The sequence below is a fragment of the Artemia sp. Qi Xiang Cuo genome, chromosome 7 (assembly GCF_049724085.1).
Source record: "Artemia sp. Qi Xiang Cuo chromosome 7, ASM4972408v1, whole genome shotgun sequence".
Lineage (NCBI taxonomy): Eukaryota > Metazoa > Arthropoda > Branchiopoda > Anostraca > Artemiidae > Artemia > Artemia sp. Qi Xiang Cuo.
The window spans coordinates 11,239,869-11,261,757 of NC_142800.1; the positions used below are offsets into that span (position 1 = coordinate 11,239,869).

General features: G+C 35.4%; 2 protein-coding genes across 2 annotated transcripts in view; both read right to left on the reverse strand.

Annotated features, from left to right (window-relative positions):
- Positions 1-21,889, reverse strand: part of eag (potassium voltage-gated channel protein ether a go-go) — a 525,138-nt gene that overhangs the window by 463,843 nt on the left and 39,406 nt on the right. The gene's annotated exons all lie outside the window — the stretch shown is intronic.
- On the reverse strand, positions 1,009-3,033 carry LOC148949935 (ero1-like protein). Its single transcript, XM_089091743.1, has 3 exons — positions 3,016-3,033; positions 1,420-1,632; positions 1,009-1,122 (listed from the first exon to the last, which is right to left on the reverse strand). The coding sequence occupies exons 1-3, from the start codon at positions 3,031-3,033 to the stop codon at positions 1,009-1,011; spliced, it is 345 nt and encodes a 114-aa protein (XP_088947869.1).

The window sequence follows — 21,889 nt, forward strand, 5'->3', positions numbered from 1 at the left end:
CCGAAATTTTTTGAATATTTCTAACCCTCAAATACCTTCTGAGAGGCGGCCAAAGGCGTTAAACAGCGCAACAACTTCGTTTCTTGTCAGTTTTAAATGAACTTTTTCCATACTTTCCAAGTTGAAAACATTGGACTCAGGTCTCTCAAAACTGCCAGAAAACAAAATTGTTAGAGCTATTCCAAGTCCTTGAGTCTGAAGTTTAGGACAGTTTTGACGCCCAACACAATCCATAATTCTGCTGACTTTATAAAACTTAAGTCTAAAATCGTTTTTTAGTTTTAACGCTTCTTGACCTCCAAAGAACATAGTTGTTTCGTCAAAGTGATGCTCAAAGTTTTTTATAATTCTTAGAGTCCCTAGCATAGCTTCTTTAGTTTCAATATCTTCTTCAGAATTCCCAATATAATAGTCAAAAGTCTCTTTATATGGAGTCTGCCTTATCCAAAGCTCTCAGCTCTAGAAGATAGAGGAAGTAAAGATTTCTAAGCCACTGTGGTCCAATTCCAATGGTATCAGTAAGATTAAAAATTTTGTGGAACTCTGCAAGGTTTGGACCCCAAGTACCAATTGAGTCCATCCTATTACCAAAGACGTTTGATACTTTGGCAGTAGGTTGTAAGTACTTTAAAGACAGATGCATAATTATTGAGGCATGAAGACCAAATATTGCTTTATAAAGAATAAGTTCTTTAAAGCACATACCTTCTACATTCCAAGTCTCACTGAGTAGACCATGGTTGCGAGGTGGCTTGGAAAAAAATTCTTCATAGATAGCCCTTCAAATTTTGTGCTTCCGGACCTTTGTAACCAGTATAACGTTCATGATTCACAGTTAAATTTACGAAAGTCTGGTCATCAGGCTGCTCCTCGTCCACAGCGCAAAACATGCTCATTTTGGCATCGTGTTCCTTCCATGTTGCAATATTCTCCGAAGCGGCTCTACTGATCCTCTCGTTAATGAAACTGAGGTGGCTGATCGAACTGACATTAATGGTTTCGAGGTGGCTAGGAGCAATTTTTCTTATAGATAGCCCTCCAAATCGTATGTGCTTCCGGACCTTTGTAACCAGTATAACGTTCATGATTCATAGTTAAATCAACGTAAGTCTGGTAATCAGGCTGCTCCTCATCCACAGCGCAAAAACTGCTCTATTTGGCATCGTGTTCCTTCCATGTTGTAATATTTTCCGAAGCGGCTGTACTGATCTTCTCATTAATGGAACTAAGACCTTCTTCTCTGGATGATGTGCACGATTCTTCTTTTGCCAGTGGTTCGTAGTTTAATTTCAGGCTATCATCTACAGCCTTCAGTATAGCCAGTAGGGAGTCCTGTGGGCATTCTTGGACTGTATAGTTTTAAAAGGAGCGTTTGCCTTTATTATTATCCCAGAATGGACATTTTTGAAAACGATTAACCTTATCAAACTTGAAATAGCTCTTGGATAGAAGGCTAGCTAATACAGGTAATATCTTTATATTATTAAAGGAATCTATGTAAGTCACATTGCATTCACAGTCACCAATGGACCCCTCAAACAGTTTCTCACAGAGGCATTTTTCAGTAATTTCTTTATTCCCATATTTTGATGGGTTTTCTGCTGATTTTTCAAACGTAGAACAAGGAATGAACTATGGCATTTAACTGATTTAGATAATACGAAAAATGCAAAGTGATCCTACATACAGCATAAAGTGGAGTGGAATTAAGCACTAAAATAATTTGTATCACCGAAATATGAACAGCCAGCAATTATAATGCAAAGTTTCATTTAATATTGGATCATCACTAACTAATTTGGTCTCAAGAATAAATCTCTAATGTAAAACTTTTTTGGACAAAACAGAGGAGCCAAAAATTTCTGCTATTTGTATTTTGGGTTCATTGAGCAAATTTAATGGGATCAAAATTCAAAACCTCAAATTTTCCAATTAAGGTTACTCAAGCAAAATAAAATCACCCAAAATATGAACCTAAAAATTCAAGTAACCTAAAGATCGAGTAATGATCAAGCGTTCAATTTAAAAAAAATAGCGAAACAAATGTATCTTATTCAAACATACATTGTAAAAATCTTTCCCACAGAAAATGTAATAGCAATAAATAAATCCGCCTCCACGTCGCCAAAGCATGCAATAAATATTAATATGACCATACCTTACATTAAAGGCGACCAATAATGTGATTTAACTCTTTAGAGCTTGAATTCCCAAACTGTCCAGAGAAGGCAGAATTTATCATACAAAATAATAGTCACTAGAGATGCTAAGTATCTTTGTGTAATATAATTGCATTGTTCTGAAAACTAAGTTTAGAACTATGTATTCCAATGCAACTAAATTGTATTGCCCGTTAACAACTTTCACAGAGATAAATCTTCTGGAAACTAAGTGACATGTCGCTAACAAAAATTACAATATAAAACTTTATTTTGTTGAGAAAAATTCCAAAGTGAAGTCTTAAAGTTATAAATCGTATCAAAATTCAAGTAGCCAATTGGTGGATCCCTGTCCAATAGGACATACCGTCTGAACCAATAGGACCAGTGTAATATACTTTTTAGTAACGCCTGAATGTAACCTCCGGCGAAATCGAAGGGTATAGTTGCTTAGAACTTAGCAATTTTGGGGCAGTCTATTTGGATTCTATTATCAGTTTTATGATGAGTCAATGAGGAGTCGAGAAAGAGTTTTAGAACGAGTTTTACAGTGAGTTTTTGAAAACAATTTTAATGTAAGTGACCTATCTATTGCATTGTATATGCCCCAGTCAATAACATTGCCCTAGTGTCTATGACTGTGAAGTGTTATACCTATATTATTGATATTCCTGATACAGCTTTGTACCGCTAATGTGAGTAAAAAATAAATACATTACTTTCTTAATTTTATCTCTTTGTTAGTTTTTCTCAAGATAATTAGTCCTTGTGGCTCCAACCGCTCTCAAGGGAACCTGAATCCTTTCAATCTGATTTCGACTCAGTATGGCCATTAATATATGCTCCTTATTTGTACCGCTGACTTAATCTCCATTCACACGAAGTTCCCCCCTCTACTATGGTATAATACTCGCGAATCACCAACTAAAGAAACAACTGGAAACCCCCATATTAGAATTGGCGCGCCGCTGTTTAAAGGAGCAAAACACAAGGACAAAAATTTTTCCACTTACAAACAAAAAAGAATATTGAGAAATATTACGCATAGAGAAAGTGCAATATTTTGTTAGGCCTAAGTCCCCTTAAGATAGTAACAAAAAAAAGTATACTCCCTAAAAAAATATATATATATGGAATCCCCTCACAAAATAACAGAAATTTGGAAGTGTCAAATTTAAGTTATATATAAAAAAAACAGTACCGAATTTTAATTATTGTTGAAAAAAAAACTAGCCAATATGTCATTAGATCCAAACGAACAATTGCTAAAACCAAAAAATTATTGCCAAAACCGTGGAAATTTCAAAATCCCTTCCCTCATATAACGGAGACTCAGACGTAGATGAATTTAGTATCCAATTAAACCAATTTGTAGAAGTAACTAAAACAGATTTAAAACCATTAGGAGGCGTGTTATTAATGAGACTAAAGGGGCAAGCATTAACATTCTTAAAACAAATAGAGAACACCATAGGGGAAGATAATAACCTTCTAATAAATTACATAGAAAAATTGCTAAAAGCGTTCCGAGAAAGATTTGTTGAAACCAGTTCTACACACAAATTAAAGCACGGAACTGTGCGTTTCGACGAAACCCAAAACGTTAGGGAACACCTACACAAAGTAATGGTATCCATAGAGGCTAAATATAGGAAAGAATCTGGTCCCTTATATGATAAAATTGTACTAAACGCTTTCTTGCAAGGATTGAGCCCCAAACTGTACCAAATGTTAATATGTAAAAATATTCAAACATTAGAGCTGGCAGTTCAGGAAGTAGAGAGAATGGTTGAAATTGACACGATTGTGGCAAATCACAATAAGTCAAGAATAAATAACGTGGGAGAATCAACTCCGGGATGATCACGAGGAATTTCACCCGCATTTTTATCAAGAGATAATTCACCAAAACCGAACAAAAATAGATCCTCAACCCCTACCAGGCAAAGAATGGTACGTTTCGTACCCACGAGTACGGCAAACTACTTAATTAAGACCCCAATTATATGCTATGCATGTAATAAACAAGGACATATTGCCAGGGAATGCCGTACTAGAAACAATTACACACCAGCAACCCCCAGTTTTAATAACCGTTTGTTCGGGAGAACAAACTTAAATGCCAATGGGTCAGGAAGTTATAGAAGTAACCCCCAACGCCTCCCATTGTTCCGCAACCCCTACCAACAAGGATTGGAATACACAAAGCCTTCCCCCAAGCAACAAAAGAATTATCGGTTCCCCAATCCAAATACGCAACAAAATATGCACCCATTCAATTCACGGACAGTTTATCCTACCAGATTTAACAGGAATACAAATGATGACAGAAGATATTTTTTCCCGACGGGTAGAAATTTTTCGTCAATGCAAAATGAACAAATGCCGCGAGCCGACGGCACAAGAAATTCCAACCCACGCAATAATACGTGGCAACCAAGACAATCAAATGTCAATCAACTTACTAGGGAAGTTCCCACCGAGCCCCAATGTCAAATTCCAACCTATCAAATAAACGAACAAGGAAACGAATCAGGCCTCAAATAAAATTACCCAGAACCCTAGATGCCAGTTATTCTTATATGGGCTATCCAGTCGCTAAGCTTTCTTTGAGTGACAATAATTATTCATTACCTATATTGAATGACTTTGGTGTTGCGAGCACTTATTTAAAATCATTGATAGATTCAGTTACATAAGTTAACATAATAAATTCGAATTTATTTAATAGAATACCAGTATATATTAAGCGACGGAAAAATTTTAATATTCCCAGTTAAACTAGCGTCACAGGGCATAGGCTGTAAGCAATAGGCTCCATACGCCTGGATGTGACAAAAGATAATAGAATCTTTCCTACCAATTTCATAATATGCAAGAATTTCCCATTTGAGGCTATAATCGGTGCTAATTCTTTAAAATCTAATAAAGTGTTATTAGATATAGCGAACCACAGACTCGTATATCCATCCTATTCCATTCTCCAACGCTTGGAGAAAGGGGAAGCAACAGTGAATAGAATAGAGTTTTTGTACCCCATTTCTCGTCCTTTAGGAGAAACTCAAGCAACAAATGGATTGAGTCAATAAAAACAAAAATAGGGAAAATGCAGGAGTATAGGCAGACAGAAATAAAGAAAATAACAGAATTATGGAACGAGATAATAAATCTCAATGCTGTCCCCTTACAGCCAACCCCACAAGCGCAAGATTTGACGCAACCAAGCGCCAATCTCAATTTAATAGAAAATGACTCGGAAAAAAAATATTATGGATTCGCAGTGCGTACAACAAAGATCCCCCCAAAAACAATACAAAGAGTTAAAATCTCCCAAATGGTCACCCCTGTAAACGACAACTCCGAAATTTGTTTTGCATCCCCGTGTGGAGAAATCCCTGAAAATCTATTTTGTGAAGAACAAATCATTTTATATGAGAAAGGAGATGGTTTTATTTGGTTGACTAATACACATGAAAATGATACAATTACCTTAAAAAAGGGAACGTGCCTCGTTGAAATACAAGTGATTTCCGAGTTCAAGCTGAACGAATGGAAAAACTCCAAGAAAAGTTTGGTTAATAGCATTGGTGTCAGTAATCCAAGGAATAGGTACCCACTAACAAGATCCCAATTTTTGGAAAAATTTAAATTAGATCATATCCAAGATACGGAATTAAGAGAAAAATTATGTGAATTGCTCTGGAATTTTAGAGATATATTTTCCACGTGTGAAGGGGACATTGGATTGATACCATTCTATTAACATTCTATCCAAACTACAGGGTTACCTGTAGCTAAACAACCCTATCGCATCCCTCATCCCTACAAAAATTGGTTAAAAAACTAAAATCCGCGAATTAGAGAGAAATAATATTATACGTCCAAGCATAAGCCCGTATTCGGCCCCTGTTATACTAGTGTCAAAAAAGAACGAGGACCTTAGGCTTGTAGTAGACTATAGAGCCTTAAACAAGCAGGTAGTTAGCAACAAGTTTCCCCTGCCCCGAATAGATAAAATTCTAGACTCAATCTCAACCAAAAATAAAATTTTCACATCCCGTAACCTTACACATGATTATCATCAGGCTCAGATATCAGAAAATGACGTTTATAAAATAGCCTTTTCGACGAATGAATGCGGTTCTTATGAATATTTAAGAGTACTTTTTGGATTTAAAACTAGTCCAAGTGCACTATGTAGACCTCTGTTACCTTCATTAGGAGGTGTAAAGAATATCATTCATTTTGTAGATGATGTGATTTGTGTAGGAGAAACCCCGGATGACCATTTAAACACATTAGCCAAAGTTTTTGAAAAATTCAGAGAGGGTAATCTAAAATGTAGACCTCAAAAAGTAAATTTACTTCAATCCGAAACAAAATTTTTAGGAATGATAGTGACCCAAGGCCAAATATCACCAGATCCTGAAAAGATAAAATGCGTAGAAAAACTAAAACCCCCGAAAACTATAAAACAATTGAGAGACATTCTTGGTTTAACAGGTTATTTTAGAAAACTCCTACGTAACTACGCCCAAATTGCAAAACTCTTAATGGACCTAACTAAATGGACCCCCCAAAATATTACCTGGTCGCAGGAAGCTCAAAATTCTTTAGACACTCTCAAGAAAGCACTTACTTCTGAACCAGTATTGTCGCTACCAGATTTGAAAAAGGACAATTCGTAGTCACCACTGACGCCTCAGCTCTGGGCATCGGTGCAATCCTTTCCCAAATAATCCTCGTAGAAAACTACCCCAATCCTCTACAGAAACCCCCTCAGTATATAGAGAAAGTCATATGCTATTCAAGCAGAGCTCTATCGAAAAGCGGAAGCAGTTATTCTGCAACGCAATTGGAGCTACTATCTATGATTTATCATTTAGACAAATTTAGACATTATTTAGTGGGCCGAAAATTTAAGCTGCGTTTGGACCATAAAAGCTTGCAGTGCCTAAGCACATTCAAAAATCCAACGGGAATCTTAGCTAGATGGATAATAAAAATCCAAGATCTGGATTACGAATTTGAACATTTGACTGGTAAACAAAATGCACCTTGCGTTTGCCTGATTAGATATCCTGAGAATAACTCCTCAAGTAATTAAAAAAAAAGAAATAAATGTAATTAATTCCAGTAAACGAAAACATAAGAAGAATAAACCTAAAATCCAAATAGAAAAAAATCGAAGTCAATCATAGCCCTCTATCGCTAGCTAACATTAAAAGAAACCAAGTTAAGGAAGAAATGTGTTTGACTCTCATTAATTATTTTGTGAATTCTGATAACCTCCCTGATAAGTTCAAAGCCCTGAGAAGGGATATAGACACTTTTTATTATGATCTAGGCGAAAAAATCATTTGTAGGACAGTAACAGGCGATAAAAATAGAAGCCAAACCTCGATATTACCAGTGTTACCCCAAAACCTAACAATACCTGCCTTTGCATATTTTCATTCAGATACTGGTGGACACCTAGGAATAACGAAAACCTATAATAGATTAAAACAATATTTCTTTGTTCCTTCAGCATTAACCAAAATCAAAGACTTCATAAACAATTGCGAATCAAGTAATTTAAGAAGGAATCCCCAAATTTACCCCCATCCCTCGACGGGAAGAGCGCCAGTGGCGAGGTTTCCTTTCGATATTGTGTCATTTGATTAATATGGAACCAGTGGAGGACTACCTGTTTCCAACAGAGGCCATACTTGCATTCTGTCAGTTATAGATCACTTTACCGGTTTCACTTTTGCCAAAACATTGAAAAATCAAGGCGCATACGCTACGAGTAAAGCGTTAGCAATAATATTTTTAAAATTTGGCGTCGCTAAAAAAGTCATTAGCGATAATGGATGTAATTTTGTCTCTAAAATAACGAAAGATTTAATGAGTTTCCTCAAAATAGAGAAATTGATGACCTCCCTCTATCATCCCCAAGCTAATGGGAAGATTGAAAACAGGCATAAAATATTTTCCAATATCTTAAGTATTTATACAAAATACAACCGAAACGTTTCGGAGTAATATCTACCTTACTTAACCAATGTAATCAATACAGCCTATTCAGAGACAACTAAAGAATGTCCATTTTACCTTTTATTCGGACGTGATTTTAAAATATCCTATCAGGAAGTTATAGAGTCCAGACAATATTACAATAATACAGAGGACTACAAGCAAGATTTTATAAATAGGATGAGGAAAACCTATAAGATAGTTCGGCAAGAATTAGAAAAATGCAAAATAAGCCAAGAGCTGAGAAACGAATCCAAAGTCAAAGGGAACATATATTTTAAAGTAGGAGATTGTGTATATCTAAAGAATGAGGCAAAGGTAGAAGGCAAAGAACTTTCTAGTAAATTTTTAGGACCTTACAGAATAATCAAAAATACGACAATGATTTTACTTTTAAAATGATAAACCCTGATAACGGAAGAACATATAAGGCACATGTTAGCCGCGAAAAAAGGGCCAAATACCCAGATAGATGGGCACCGAAACCCTCATCTACTGATTCGTCAAACACGGAAAATGAATTCCCTAAGTCAAGGCTAGCCGAGTTAAAACCTTTCAACTTCAAACAAGACTATTTCGAGAATCATAGCGACGAGGAAAACTTTGAAGAATTTTTATCCATGAAAAATCTAGTCATCCCTTACAGAAAATCCTTAATACCCATACTAATAAGAACCCCAAAAGGTCCAAGAAGTTCATCATCAGAAAGCTCGGAAGAATACGCTGTCCCCAAAAACCCAATTTTTCCCCGATAGAATCTCAACCCCTTGTCCCCCCAAAAGATATCCAGATGATATGGTATCACCAGCAACCCCGATAGAGAGGCCCCTATCGTTACAGGATGAATTAAATAGAGCTATGGAAACCCTGGGTGTAAAAATAAAGAAAACTCCACCCAGGGACACAAATAAAAGAAATTTGAGAGAAACTATGGACATTATCAACTATCCTATAAAAACAAGGCAAAGTACCTTGCCTTGGACCCAGGAATACCCTGAAAATGAAAATCTAGGACAATATCATCACATAACGGTATCCAAAGTCAAGCCCAAGGAATCATCCTCCTTGCGACAAACCATGTTACAAAATATACCTTACCCCCCCCCCCTCAAGGATATGGCATTCAAACAATGGAGACACTCCAAAAACATTTGACTCCTCCCAGAGTTCCCAAGAATCTTTTAAATCCCCCGAAACAGGAATTTAGCGCGAGGAAATGGAAAATAAACCCTCTACTTCAGGAGGAGACGAAATATATGAAGAAAGGGCAGGTGATACTCCTAAATCGCAAAGGACCACCCCAGAAAGCCCTAATGATGAATCTTCAGGGACTAGTTCTACTGAATCCGACAATGTATCAGCTCCAGACGAACACCAAGACGCACAAAAATGAAAACCAACTTCGGCAACCCTACATGCAAAAGAGGCTAAATTAAAAGGTCAAAAATTCTTATTAAAACAGTACAAAAAATTTGACCTAATCTCTATGGGAAAGTCAAAAAAGAATAAAACGCCAGAAAGCGAACAGGAAGTTACCACAAAATCTGGCAGAGTAATTAAAAAACCAGATAAATGGAAATATGTCTAGAGATCAAGTACCCCACAAACTCATAAAATAATGTTAAGACGAAATGAGCAAGTTAATACGCAAAAAAACTTAAACGAATATGTATGGATACGCCACTTCAACGATAGCTATCCGTAAAAGGTCGAAGGAAATTAATAGTTAACCTTTCCAGATAAGCTGAATACCAGCTTGATAGAAAAAGCTGAAAATAGAAGTAGAACGAGACTTGTTCAACCCCCCCTCCAAAAAAATATCTAGTACCACCTCACTACAGGCGGAACAACTATGGACCAGCTATTTCAGATGCGATCGATACTCCTAGATGCTTCGGCACAATTAATAACAGAAAGATTGAAAATCGAGAATATGATAGAAGCCATTCTTAAATCTCTTAGTGAAGTTAAGGCTTCCAAAGAAAAAAAGAACAAAAAAACAAATTTGTTCCTAGTGACTAAACAAATGGACAAATTAATCGAGACGGAGTTTATGGAAGCTAAGGAGCAGACCGCCAAAATCCAGAATGAAATGGAATCAATAAGCGATGCCACGCTTGTTAAGGGATATAATTATCCCGACACGGTCCTAAAATTACAAGCAATATGTAATAAAATGCAAGAAATTGGTAAGAAAGTGCAAGATTATAGAAACAGTACTGTTCTATCTGCAACAATAGCGGTACAAGAAGCACTGGCACCTGAACGAGTAAAGCTCCTAGACTTACAGCATAAATACGACCACTTAAAAGCACAGAAAGAAATAATTAAACTAAAACAGGACAGCTTAGAGAAACAACTGAAGGAAAACCAAGCCGAAATCCACAGAGAATTGCAAAAACAAAGAGAATTCTGCTCTAACTTAGAGAAAATGGTGGCGACCTATTTCACAGTTGAAATTGACCTACCCCTCAACCCCCAATTAGAAAATATCCTTGCTAACAATTACAATGAAGGGCCATCACAACTCTTGTATTTCACAATTCCAAATCAAGACCGGAATCACCATATAAAACCCCAAAAGGAGTCTATTCAACAAAACCCACCAACGGACAATAACGTAACTATTAGGACCCAATACCCCAATATCCAAATAACTGATACAACTGGCCAGGACTCATCAGAGATTTCTTCACCACAAGGACCGCCCAAAACGCAACCGTTACCAGACGATACAAAAAACTAAGAAAATATCAATCATGGCTATTAATTAAACTAAACAAGGAGGTAAAAAAATTCTTTTCTCGTTTAAATGAAAAAAAGAGAAATATTTTCTTTTACAAGTTTAATATAGTAAAGTGTGTAAGCAAGGATATAGCGATAGCCTAATACGACTTACGCAATCCCTGTTAAACTAGATGACTTGTATTTCTGCTGAGCAGAATATAGTATTTCTTGAATTTTGGACGAAATAATATATTATAAATTCAGCCGTAGAAGAAAAAGTGTAGTTGACAGCTGTCCTAGTTTTGCTTGTCCCGGGTAGCCCCCGGAGTAGGTAAACATGACGATCACTAGGGATCACTTAGCATATAATTGGATCTAGCTGCATGAGGATCACTTCCATGTGCTGGATTCAATTGTATGCCAATGCCCAACCCCAAATCACATTAATTCAGAACATACTTTTGATCTCAATCGAGTATTCAAATGCGGATCTGAGGAGGCTTTCGGTGTATCGAGCCTCGAAAGGTTTGATTTTTTTTGTATTTCGGGGTTTGATATACTGAGGGTTCCTTAAGGATCGATCCTACCTCTTCTGATATTAATTTTATTTGATAACTTATCCAAATTCAAAAAAACGCACGCGAACAAGATAATCAAACAACAGGTCAAGTTAGACAATTGGTCAAACGTAAAACCTTATTTTAGCAATATTCTGTTAGTATCATTAGAATTATCATAATAGCCAGTCATAAGACACGCGACGTTCAACTACCCAAATAATAAATAACCGCTTCTAACAGTAAAAAAAACTCAAAGAAAAACTTAACCCAAATATCAACAAAAAACATTCCTTCAAAAAATATAATAAAAGTAGTCCAAATTTAATCACAGGAAAAGATGACCAGAAGTAACCACCCTAACTTGCTGCAAAATTTATAAAATACTAGACAACCTAAAGTACTTATTCGGCAAAAAATATGTACGAGTCGTTATCGCATTAATTATAACCAAGGTTTCTCAGTTTGGTAAAAAGCGGTAAGGTAATGATCAAGCATATATATATATATATATATATATATAAGGGTAGTAATGACGTGAGGCATGATTTGCCTGCATGCAGAAACATAATAGTTAACCGAATCATAAATATAGAGTTTCTGTCAATCTAAATAATAGAAGCAGGCTTGACTAAACTTTCAAATTTGTCCATATAAGCCTATTAAAAGAAAAAAAATCTGTTGCCAAATATTCGAATCAATATATGAATTCAAGAATTTGGCAAAACTTCACTAATTAAAAATAATTATAAGTAAAATTAAATATATTTTCCTTGGCGAGATAGATGGATCTTTAATCCGTATGTAAGATATGTGATAACGAGGAGATTAAATTATCAAAAAAACTTCCTTTATCAGCGAAATAAAAAGATTCTTCTGAGGTTTAAAACAAATTCAGTTATTTGAAGAACCCCTGCAAATCACTGAATCGGACCAAGCAGATTCTCGTTTTGCAAATTTGTTTTACTAAACTAATACCACTTCTCTTAACATTATAAATTATTTATGTAGTTCAAGTGGCCCCCTGTAAAATGTTAATTTGAAATAACAACCTTACGACCGTAACTTTCAATCGCGTTCGAGAACAGAAAAATTTATGGCAAATTAGTCGGATCACCCACCCGTTTTTTTTTCCTAAAAAAAATACTTTCCCTTTTTAATTTTTTTGTAATATTAGCAATTAGATTAATTGACCTGCGTACTATTATATATTCAGAACTATTTTAATATCCTTATTAATAAATAATCTATTCACCTAAAATCAAAAATAATATGAACGATCAACTTTCTAGGCTAAAATGTCCACTAAATAGCAATAATAAAGATCCAAAGCTAATTCACATACCTCAAGTAAATCAAGACATTTATCTAGCAAAAAAAAACCTTTTCGATGACTGACACTTGGATTCTAGCAATCAATTGTAGGTAGCCGTCCCAAAATAGTCAATAAAAGAAACACATAAAATAGTATACTATAGACGGTAGGCAGAGGGAAAAATAATCGTCAAAAACCCTAACAATTGCAGCAATAAATTCAACCGAAATTATCTTAAAACGAATCAAAGCGTACAAAAATGAACCGCGCAATTAAAGAATAAGAAAACTAACCTTTAAAAATAAAAATGACAAAATAAAAACTTTTTCCTAGGCCAGACGATTCCTTAACTTTCAAAAGGTTTTGCAACGTAATTCCAAAATAATCACATAACCTGTAAAGTCAAATGCGAGACTCGACTCGAATAGAATTATTCGCTTACGATCCAGCAATCAGTTGTATGTTATGTATATATAAAACAGGCAGTTTACTAAAATAGCTTTCCGAAAGGGTAAAAGCATAAAACCAATTATTGAAATCCTAAAATATCGTAACTCGTAGATAAAGGAAGTTGGCATACCCTTACGCCGATCTATTACAGATTCACTGTGACAATATAAGTAAAACGAGGCAATGTATAGTAGTAGTTTGATGTCTCTTTAACATTAGCAAGTACTAGTCTTCTTTAAAAACTAGATAAAGAAAAAAGATACCTTGTAAAAGAAAACCGCTTAAGAATTGATGCAAAAAAAAAACACTTGAACTAGGACTCCGGCAGTTACATCCTATTTTTCTCAAGACTGCAGAGGAAGATAGTGCTTTTAGCTTAAACTTTGAATGTCCGCGATAACCACAAAGATATGTAAACAGGCCATTAATTAATTTTTTTTATTCCGTGTAGTCTTTGTTGCAAAAAATAAATGTCCTGCTTAAGACGAAATTAGTCAAAACGGGTAGTTTGAAATTTCTCAAATGCAAGCCAGCAGGCAGATTCACCTGATTGGCTAGTCGCGAAGAGGTATACTCTTCACGACAAACAGCAGCTGGAAGTTAGTTACATTTTTCCTAAATTAAGTACAAAATGATTGATTCTTGAATTACCTGAATAAAGAGCAAACAAACAAAAACCTGAATAAACAGAGACGCAAATAAGAAGTATTACTGTTTTGCGAATGCTAAAAGTAAAAGTAAGTTACGATAATTAGTGAGTGCACCAACCTTCTGAGCCAAATGTGGCACTTGATATGGTCATGGCCTACTTCAACAAATAGGAAACGTAACTTATACAATATACTATCCATAAAAATCCAAATTTATACAATATAGGTTATTTAAGAATTCAAAACACTACGTAGTCATTAACGCACATATAAGTTTGAACTAAAGTAGATAAAAACGAAATTAGTATTTATACGCAAGCACGAAGGACTCAGAAATAGTTTCTAAAGTAATCGAACAAAGGTGCAAGCCGTAAATCGCCAAGACTTGGTGAATGGATGAATAAAATCATACCATCTGTGACGTGCTTTAACAAGGGCTGGAAGTTAAAAGTTATTTCTTGTTCAAAAACACGTTTGAATAACCCTGAATTGGAAGATACAACAATAAAGCTTAATTCTCGAGAATTTTCTCTTCAAATCAAATCCCTGTAAAATCCTAAGCTAAAAAAAATATACATATAAAATAGTTAAAGTAAATAATAGTTTGTGCCTCAAGATCCGAATTAATTTAAAAATCTCTCTGATAACTTCAAACTTATAAAATATCGCGATAGAATTCAAAAAAAGTAACAGAGAATATAGGCAATATTATAATCAAATCTATGAATCCCCCCCCCCCCTTGTCGTGTGGCACTTTCGCGTGGCACCTTCGTGGCACTGACGTGTGTCACCACGAAATCAGAGCAGGCAAATCGAACGGATTCCTTTCAGAAAAGTAATGAGTCAAAGCATAATACTACTTGAATGAATTATAAACAGGAGGAAAGAGAATAGTAAAATTGGAAAAATATGACAATTCTGAGTCTTGTGGAAACAAGACCAGTCCAAGCTAAACTAAAAAAGAAGCAGTCACGCAGGCTAATTTTACGATTAAAATAATATAAAGTAAATACATTTTTATACCTTATACAAGGCGCCTATACAAACGAATACACTTGTCCCTGCAAAATTTTAGGTAATATTATACCTCTGCCATGTGGCACTATCTCTGCCACAGAAGCAGAATGGTGGGACGTAGTAGATATTGAATATAGAAAGGGATAAGTCCCAGACTAAACGTAGCTTTTTGCGCATTTGAAGGCAAAAACCGTGCCAATGCCCCAATTTCTGTCTGTTTGCCCCCAGTATAGGGATACGATGTGCCCTACACAGCCCAGTAGGATTATGATTAAAATACTGTATCTTTACAATATTTTAATACCGTCATCTAAGAAAGTTTCTTGTACGTAATTATTTTGTTTTCACAAAAATTTAAAAAGTTTTATACATCGCGTTTTGCACAGTCTAATTTCCATGTCTTTCAGTCGCATTTCAAATGACTTCATAGTAAAAAAGATTACATCTTATTGTAACTTATTAAATTTACTTTGGGACTAAACTAACTCTAATTCACCAATGAGTTCACAGCAATACGTAAATATATTTTAATTTCATTTAGGGAATACAAGGTAATTAAATTTTTAGGCCTTACGCCAGGTTTAACAAATTTTGTAGGTAATATCGCGTATGAATAAAAGTAACTCTGACACGTGGCACTATCTCTGCCACTAAAGCAGAACAAACCAACACATTAAACATCGATGAAATATTCATTTGAACTGTAAAACTTATTCCTTATTAACTAGACTTCGTATTCAACCAGTTTTTGCGCAAATCTGAAATAACCTGAAATAAGGTGTTCATTCCTACGTATTCTAACGATATTATTTGAGTAAACATGAAAATGCCTTACAGTTTAATAGCTTACTATTGCCCAGTAATAAGTATTAAGGCCTTAGTTTTCGATAGCCTTAGAAGATAAGTTCTAGTTTCAAACTTCAGTCGTAATGAAATCTGTTTACGTTGGCAGGATACGCAATAACTACGGATGTTTAAAAGATTGTTCAAAAGATTGTTAACTACGGATGCTTAAAAGATTGTTGGATATGAAGATTTGACAAGTATTCATATATGTACAAAAAAAAGGGATCGAATGTCCGCAATAAGTCCTAAAAGAAAATTTTAGAACTCCTTCAAACTGAACGCCAGTTCTCGCATTAATTAAAATATGCTAGCGTAAAATATTCTACAACTCTTTATTAAACGGTTTAAGCCCGAAAACCCACTCAAAACTAAGTAAAAACACACTTTTAGCTAAAAATCAGTAAGGATACCCCTCCCACTCCGGAAGGTAATAACATAGAAAAATTTTTACTCTCGAGAAGTAATGAAAGCTCAACATGCATGGCGAAACCCTTCTACAAACAACAATAAAGAAAAATAATCTGTAAAAGACCCACGAAATACTCAGAAAATCAACACGGGATGACTTATTCAAAATAGCCATTGGAATTAAAGTGAGATTTGGGAAAATGGATGGACCCTCAGTCGTGGGAAGCCTTGGGCAGTACGGTGGAAGTGGTGTCTACTATTCCTCTTCCGCCTGATTGATCCCAAGCTCGCTATGAGAAACCACTACCCAGTTAGAAGATGTGAATGATGAATAGTAAAGAGTTATAAATTACGGCTAAATGAAACGACTCTACAATATGGGGACCCGTTGGTCAACTGTTGTGACCTGTGGTGTTTTTTATCCCATTGGTCATTACTGTCTGACCTGCGAGCTCTCATGAGAAAATCAACTAATCTCTCTATGAAAAGCGACCCACAAGAATTACCCTACATTACCCCTTCCATTAAAAGAATCACTGTAACAAAAATGACCATACGAGAATTTGGAATGAAGATGGACAGAAAGTCCGATACGTGGGGAGTACATTGACAGGGTGCCGGAACACGGTCTGATTATTTTTGTGTTCAGGCGCCATGCCAAGGTATTTTCTTACTAAGAGCAACTTGTGCATGAAAAGTATACAGTTATCCCATAAATACTTTTATTCCTCAAAATAATGTAATTGAAGATAATTATCATAAAACCAAGATTCTATAGCTAAGCAATCGTCTTCATCATACCAAATGAAAAGATCTGATGAAACGAACTACGGTCTGAAACGTAATCAAGACGATAACAACATAACTACAATTTGGCCGGTTAAATTTCTCTCCATACTAATAGACCGGGGACATATGCTAAAAGGTGAAAGCTTCCTTAAGGCCTTATACGTTAATTGTGTAAAAAACACGTATCTACACCCAATAAACCCTTCAACGGGATCCACTATTTTTCAAATTACCCCAAGGGACTATAAAGATGTAAAGAAAATAACCTTGAACTTCTTTCAACAAGACGAAAATTTTGGAATGAAAATATTCCCCGGCTTGGATGTAATTGTACGCGAACAACTATGTTGTTGCCAGTCGCACGTAAACTTAAATTTTTCCATAGTAAAAATAGTAAATGACCCATTGTCATTTTCTCAGTTGTGCCGGAAAGTCATTCGACAAAACATGCGAACGAACGACATAACTGCCACATTGGAGGGCCTGCATCTCCCAAACCGATTATTAGTGTATTTAATGTACTTGAATACACCTGAAAGCGGCAAAAATAATATAGTGCTTGAACTCATATTTCTCAGTTCGAATGTATCGTCATGGGAAAATTATCGACCTGCAAGTATGCTAACATCTCAAATTTCGGAAGTGGCACTGTCGGATGATGCAACCATATTGAAATTTAAATCCGATACCAGGGGAAGAAAATGTATATATAGAAAGCCCATTAAAACAAGTAATAGAAAATCCCTCCAGTTTTATCTAAAGTGTATATCTATGTAAATCGATTATTATTATTATTTAAAAAGTGCATTACCTGAATAAACTAGTAGTGTATTAATATTTATAAAACTATGAATTAGAGTGAATGTCCAGGGATTTAAATACAATAAATTGACAGAAAAAAGGTAATTTCTCGAAAGTCTCAATACCTTTAAGCCCGTATGGAACTTTAGAGAATCGAATTACGTTCGAATACACAAATAGCCAGGTGCAAGGTGGCACCGGTGAAAAAGTAGTTCAACCTCAACCTGAAGTTACCTTACTTTCCATTCAAAGTATATTTTCATTATTGGTTAATATGGAGCTTTAGAAGAATCGAATTATGTCGAACGAATAAGTACCCGAGTATGAGGAAATACTGGCAAAAAGGTAGTTTGACCTCGACCTAGAGTAAACCATGATTGTAACTAATCTTGAAGAAATTAACTAGACGAAAGTCAATAGAAACTACCTTCCATTTCAGAACAATGGCCAAGGCAAGTATCGACACAGAGTTCATAACTATAAAGCATGCAAAAGAAAATGTGATATACTCAGCAGCAATTCTCATTGTGATTAAATCAGGGGAAGAAGTCTTCATAAAAAAATGGGACGTCAAATACGATTTAAGAAAATATGACGAAAAATCGTATAGTTTTGGACTACGATTGGCATATAAAGCCAAATATCGATCCGTAAAAGGAAAATTGGGACTAAAGTACAATGCAAGAAAGGATTAGTACCTTCAATATAAGTAGAAGCCACGTGGCTAACGATGTTAGCTGCTCGTGTAATAATACAATCTATATTCAAAACCCAAAAGAATAAAATCAAAAAAAAAAATTAGGAATGGGTTACATTGCAATATAAATTAACGCATATTAATTTTAAAATTAGACAGGAAGGTGCGACTAACGAATACCATCATAATTTTCATTGTTCACGCAGTGGCCCAAGACGTCATAAAGCAGGGAACCATATCTAAGCATGAGAACTAACCTCAGAAAAGTCATAATGCATGAGAAATAAGAATTCTCCTATTCACAAGGAGACCGAAGATTATCACATACGTGAAACCAATGTGGAGCGTCTCCAGCTCATTTCAAGTGGAATATTTAGTCGTTTACGATACTGGAGCTCATTGATTCCCCTAACCATGAGGATTTTGTTGATTCAAGCAATGGAAAAATTATGAGACCACGGAGACAAAACCCAAAGGGGGATTGTATTGAGCCAAGTGAGATGCAAAGCCTAAACCCGGAACTCCCTGATAACCTCAAAGCCATAACACACGGGAGGACATAATCGAGCGAGAGAGGGCTCATATGTTTGGAAACTGAAAGTTCTATTTCACTTGTTAAGAGTCAAAAAATATCCGAGGGCAACTAGCCCCCCTCCCCCACACACCCTTTCCTGCCTTACCCATCTGATAAGAACTTTGAGATAGCTATTAGGTTAAGAATAGTTCAAAGGTCATATAAGAAAAACTCCTTTGTCGAAGCAACCCCCCAGGGCCCTGGGGAAGGCGTTGTAAGTAATGTTCTGGGGGCATATATGGCTCTTATGGAAGAGATGCTCGTATAAACTTCGGAGAGGGCTCATTTGATTGGAAATTGAAAGTTCTCGTTCACTTTTTAAGAATCAAAAGAGATCGGAGGGCAACTAACACCCCTCTCCACGCACTATTTTCATCAAACCCATCCGATAAGAGCTTTGTCAAATCCATTTTTTTAAATGGTTCAAAGATCATATAACGAAAACTCTGAGATTAAAACAATCCTTCAGGGGCCGGGGTAGGCGTTTTAAATTTTGCCTGGGGGTCAAATATAGCTGTTATGGAAGGGATACTCGTATAAACTTCAGTGAGGGCTCATTTGATTGGAAATTGAAAGTTCTAGTTCAGTTTTTGAGAGTCAAGGGAGATCAGTGGGCAACTTTCCCCCACGTCCTTTTTCCTCCAAATGCATCCGATAAAAATTTTGAAATTGCCATTTTTTTTAAATAATCCTAAGGTCAGATAAAAAAAAACTCTGGTGTCGACACAACCACCCTGGGCCCGAGGGTAGGAATTGCAAGTTATGCCCTGGGGGCATATATGGCTCTTATGGAAAGGATGCTCGAAAAAACTTCAGAGAGGGCTTATTTGAATGGAAATTGAAAGTTCCAGTTAACTTTATAAGAGTCAAAAGAGATCGGAGGGCCCCTAGCCCCCCCCCTACGTCCGTTTTTCCAATCCCATCCCATGAAAATTTTGAGATAGCCATTTTTTTAAATAGTTCAAAGATCAGTTAACAGAAATTCCGGTGTCTACACAACCCCCAGGCCCCGGGAGCAGGCATTGTAAGTTATATCCTGGGGCCGTATATGGTTCTTATGAAAGGGATGCTCTTATAAATTTTAGAGAGGGCTCATTTGATTGGAAATTAAAAGTTCTAGTTCACTTTTTCAGAGTCAAGAGAGATTGGAAGGCAACTAGTCCCTCCCCCCTCCACGCCTTTTTCTTCCCCAAACCCATCCGATAAAAATTTTGAGGTGAGTATTTTGTTAAAAATAGTTCAAACATCAGATATTAAAACTCCGGGGTCGACACAACCACCAAGGGCCCAGGGACATGCTTTGTAAGTTATGCCCAGGGGGCAAATATGTTTCTTATAGAAGGGATGCTCGTATAAACTTCAGAGAGGGTCATATGATTGAAAATCGAAAGTTCTAGTTCACTTTTAAAGAGTCAAAAGAGAACTCTTGTTTGTAGTGAAACTATATTCGTCTTGAACAATTTTAGAAAGAACTAATGAATTAAACTGAATATTTGGTATACAATTATATCAATTGCTGAAAGCCCATCAGTAAAAAATTTTATTGTACTTTTAATGTTTATTTTCAATATCAAGTACAAAAGAAAATATTTTTAATAAAATTCGTTTTCAGTAAAGCGCCAATGCTGCAGTAGGTTTTAGACTTTTACAGTGAGAGAAGGTGGCAATACCCAAACTCTTGTTTGTAAAGATTTTTGTTCGTTTCAAGCTTGATTTGCATATTCAATTTAAGTTTCAGTCGTTTTAAGATTTATTTATTCATTTCAATTAATATCTATTGTATGTTTATTTGCATTGATTGTTTATTTAATTTCTGTTCCTTTTGAGTTTCATTTATACTTCAATAGCAAAATATTTTTTTCCGTTTAAAGGTTGATTTGCATATTCAATTTAAGCATTACTCGCTTTAAGATCTATTTATTGATTTATATTATTTGTTGTGTGTTTTTTGCTATGATTTTTTATTTAATCTCTGTTCATTTTGGGTTTCATTTATTCCTTAAGAGTAATTTCTGGTCGTTTTGAGTTTGAATTTTAACAGGTATTTGTATCTGCTGATTTTAAGTTTAAAATGGCCTTTACTTTTCTTTGCAAAACTTCTTTTTCGGAAAGTTCTTTTTTAATTAATGATCAGAAAAGCTCAAGACGGTCACAGTGAATGTGATCGAAATATCCAGTATATTTTCCAAATGTTATTATCACTGTCTAATAAAAGGATTTATCAATATTCGAAATTTTGTTTGTCGGCATGGGACAGCAGTGTGGTCTTCGAAATTATCGTGTGGCCAAACAATTTAAAATTGACTGGACGTTCTTGCCATATCTTTTGAAGCATGGATAAGAGATCTGAATAAAAGACAGAGAACTAAAAGCTGAAATCTATTTCTTGGTAATTAAAAAAAAAAATTGCAATATTTGGCATGACATAGACCTATTACAAGACAACTGAGACGTGTACTAAAATGGCGATCAATAATGGTAGTTTGACTTTCAACCTACAATAAGATACAAAGTCATTTCAGTTATTGTGATATATCGTAAAAAGGGTTTAATTTTGATACTTCTGTTACTTTTTTAAATTTTCCCGTCTGGGTAAGGTCTCAGGTATTGGATGCAATTCCCCAGCACTTCCCTCCTCAGCATATAGTGTAGTGCTCTGTTGGGCTCAAGTTCTAATTTTGCTCTTTACTTTCATACGATTCTTTTTACTTAATTTAATATCGTTCAAAATCTACAGTTTCAGTTATACGAGCATGAGTTTTTTTCTAAGTCCAAAATGAAAATGACATGAAGGTTCCTAGACTTTATCTAACAAAATTTGCTTTGAATCGGTAATATCTGAGTCTTAGTATTTATTGACAGGTCATAAGAGAATCAATAG

Coding starts and splice junctions, on each gene's coding strand:
- LOC148949935 (XM_089091743.1), bottom strand. Junction 1,123..1,419: donor GCTATTTCAAGTTTGATAAG/GTTAATCGTTTT, acceptor GATGAGGAGCAG/CCTGATTACCAGACTTACGT.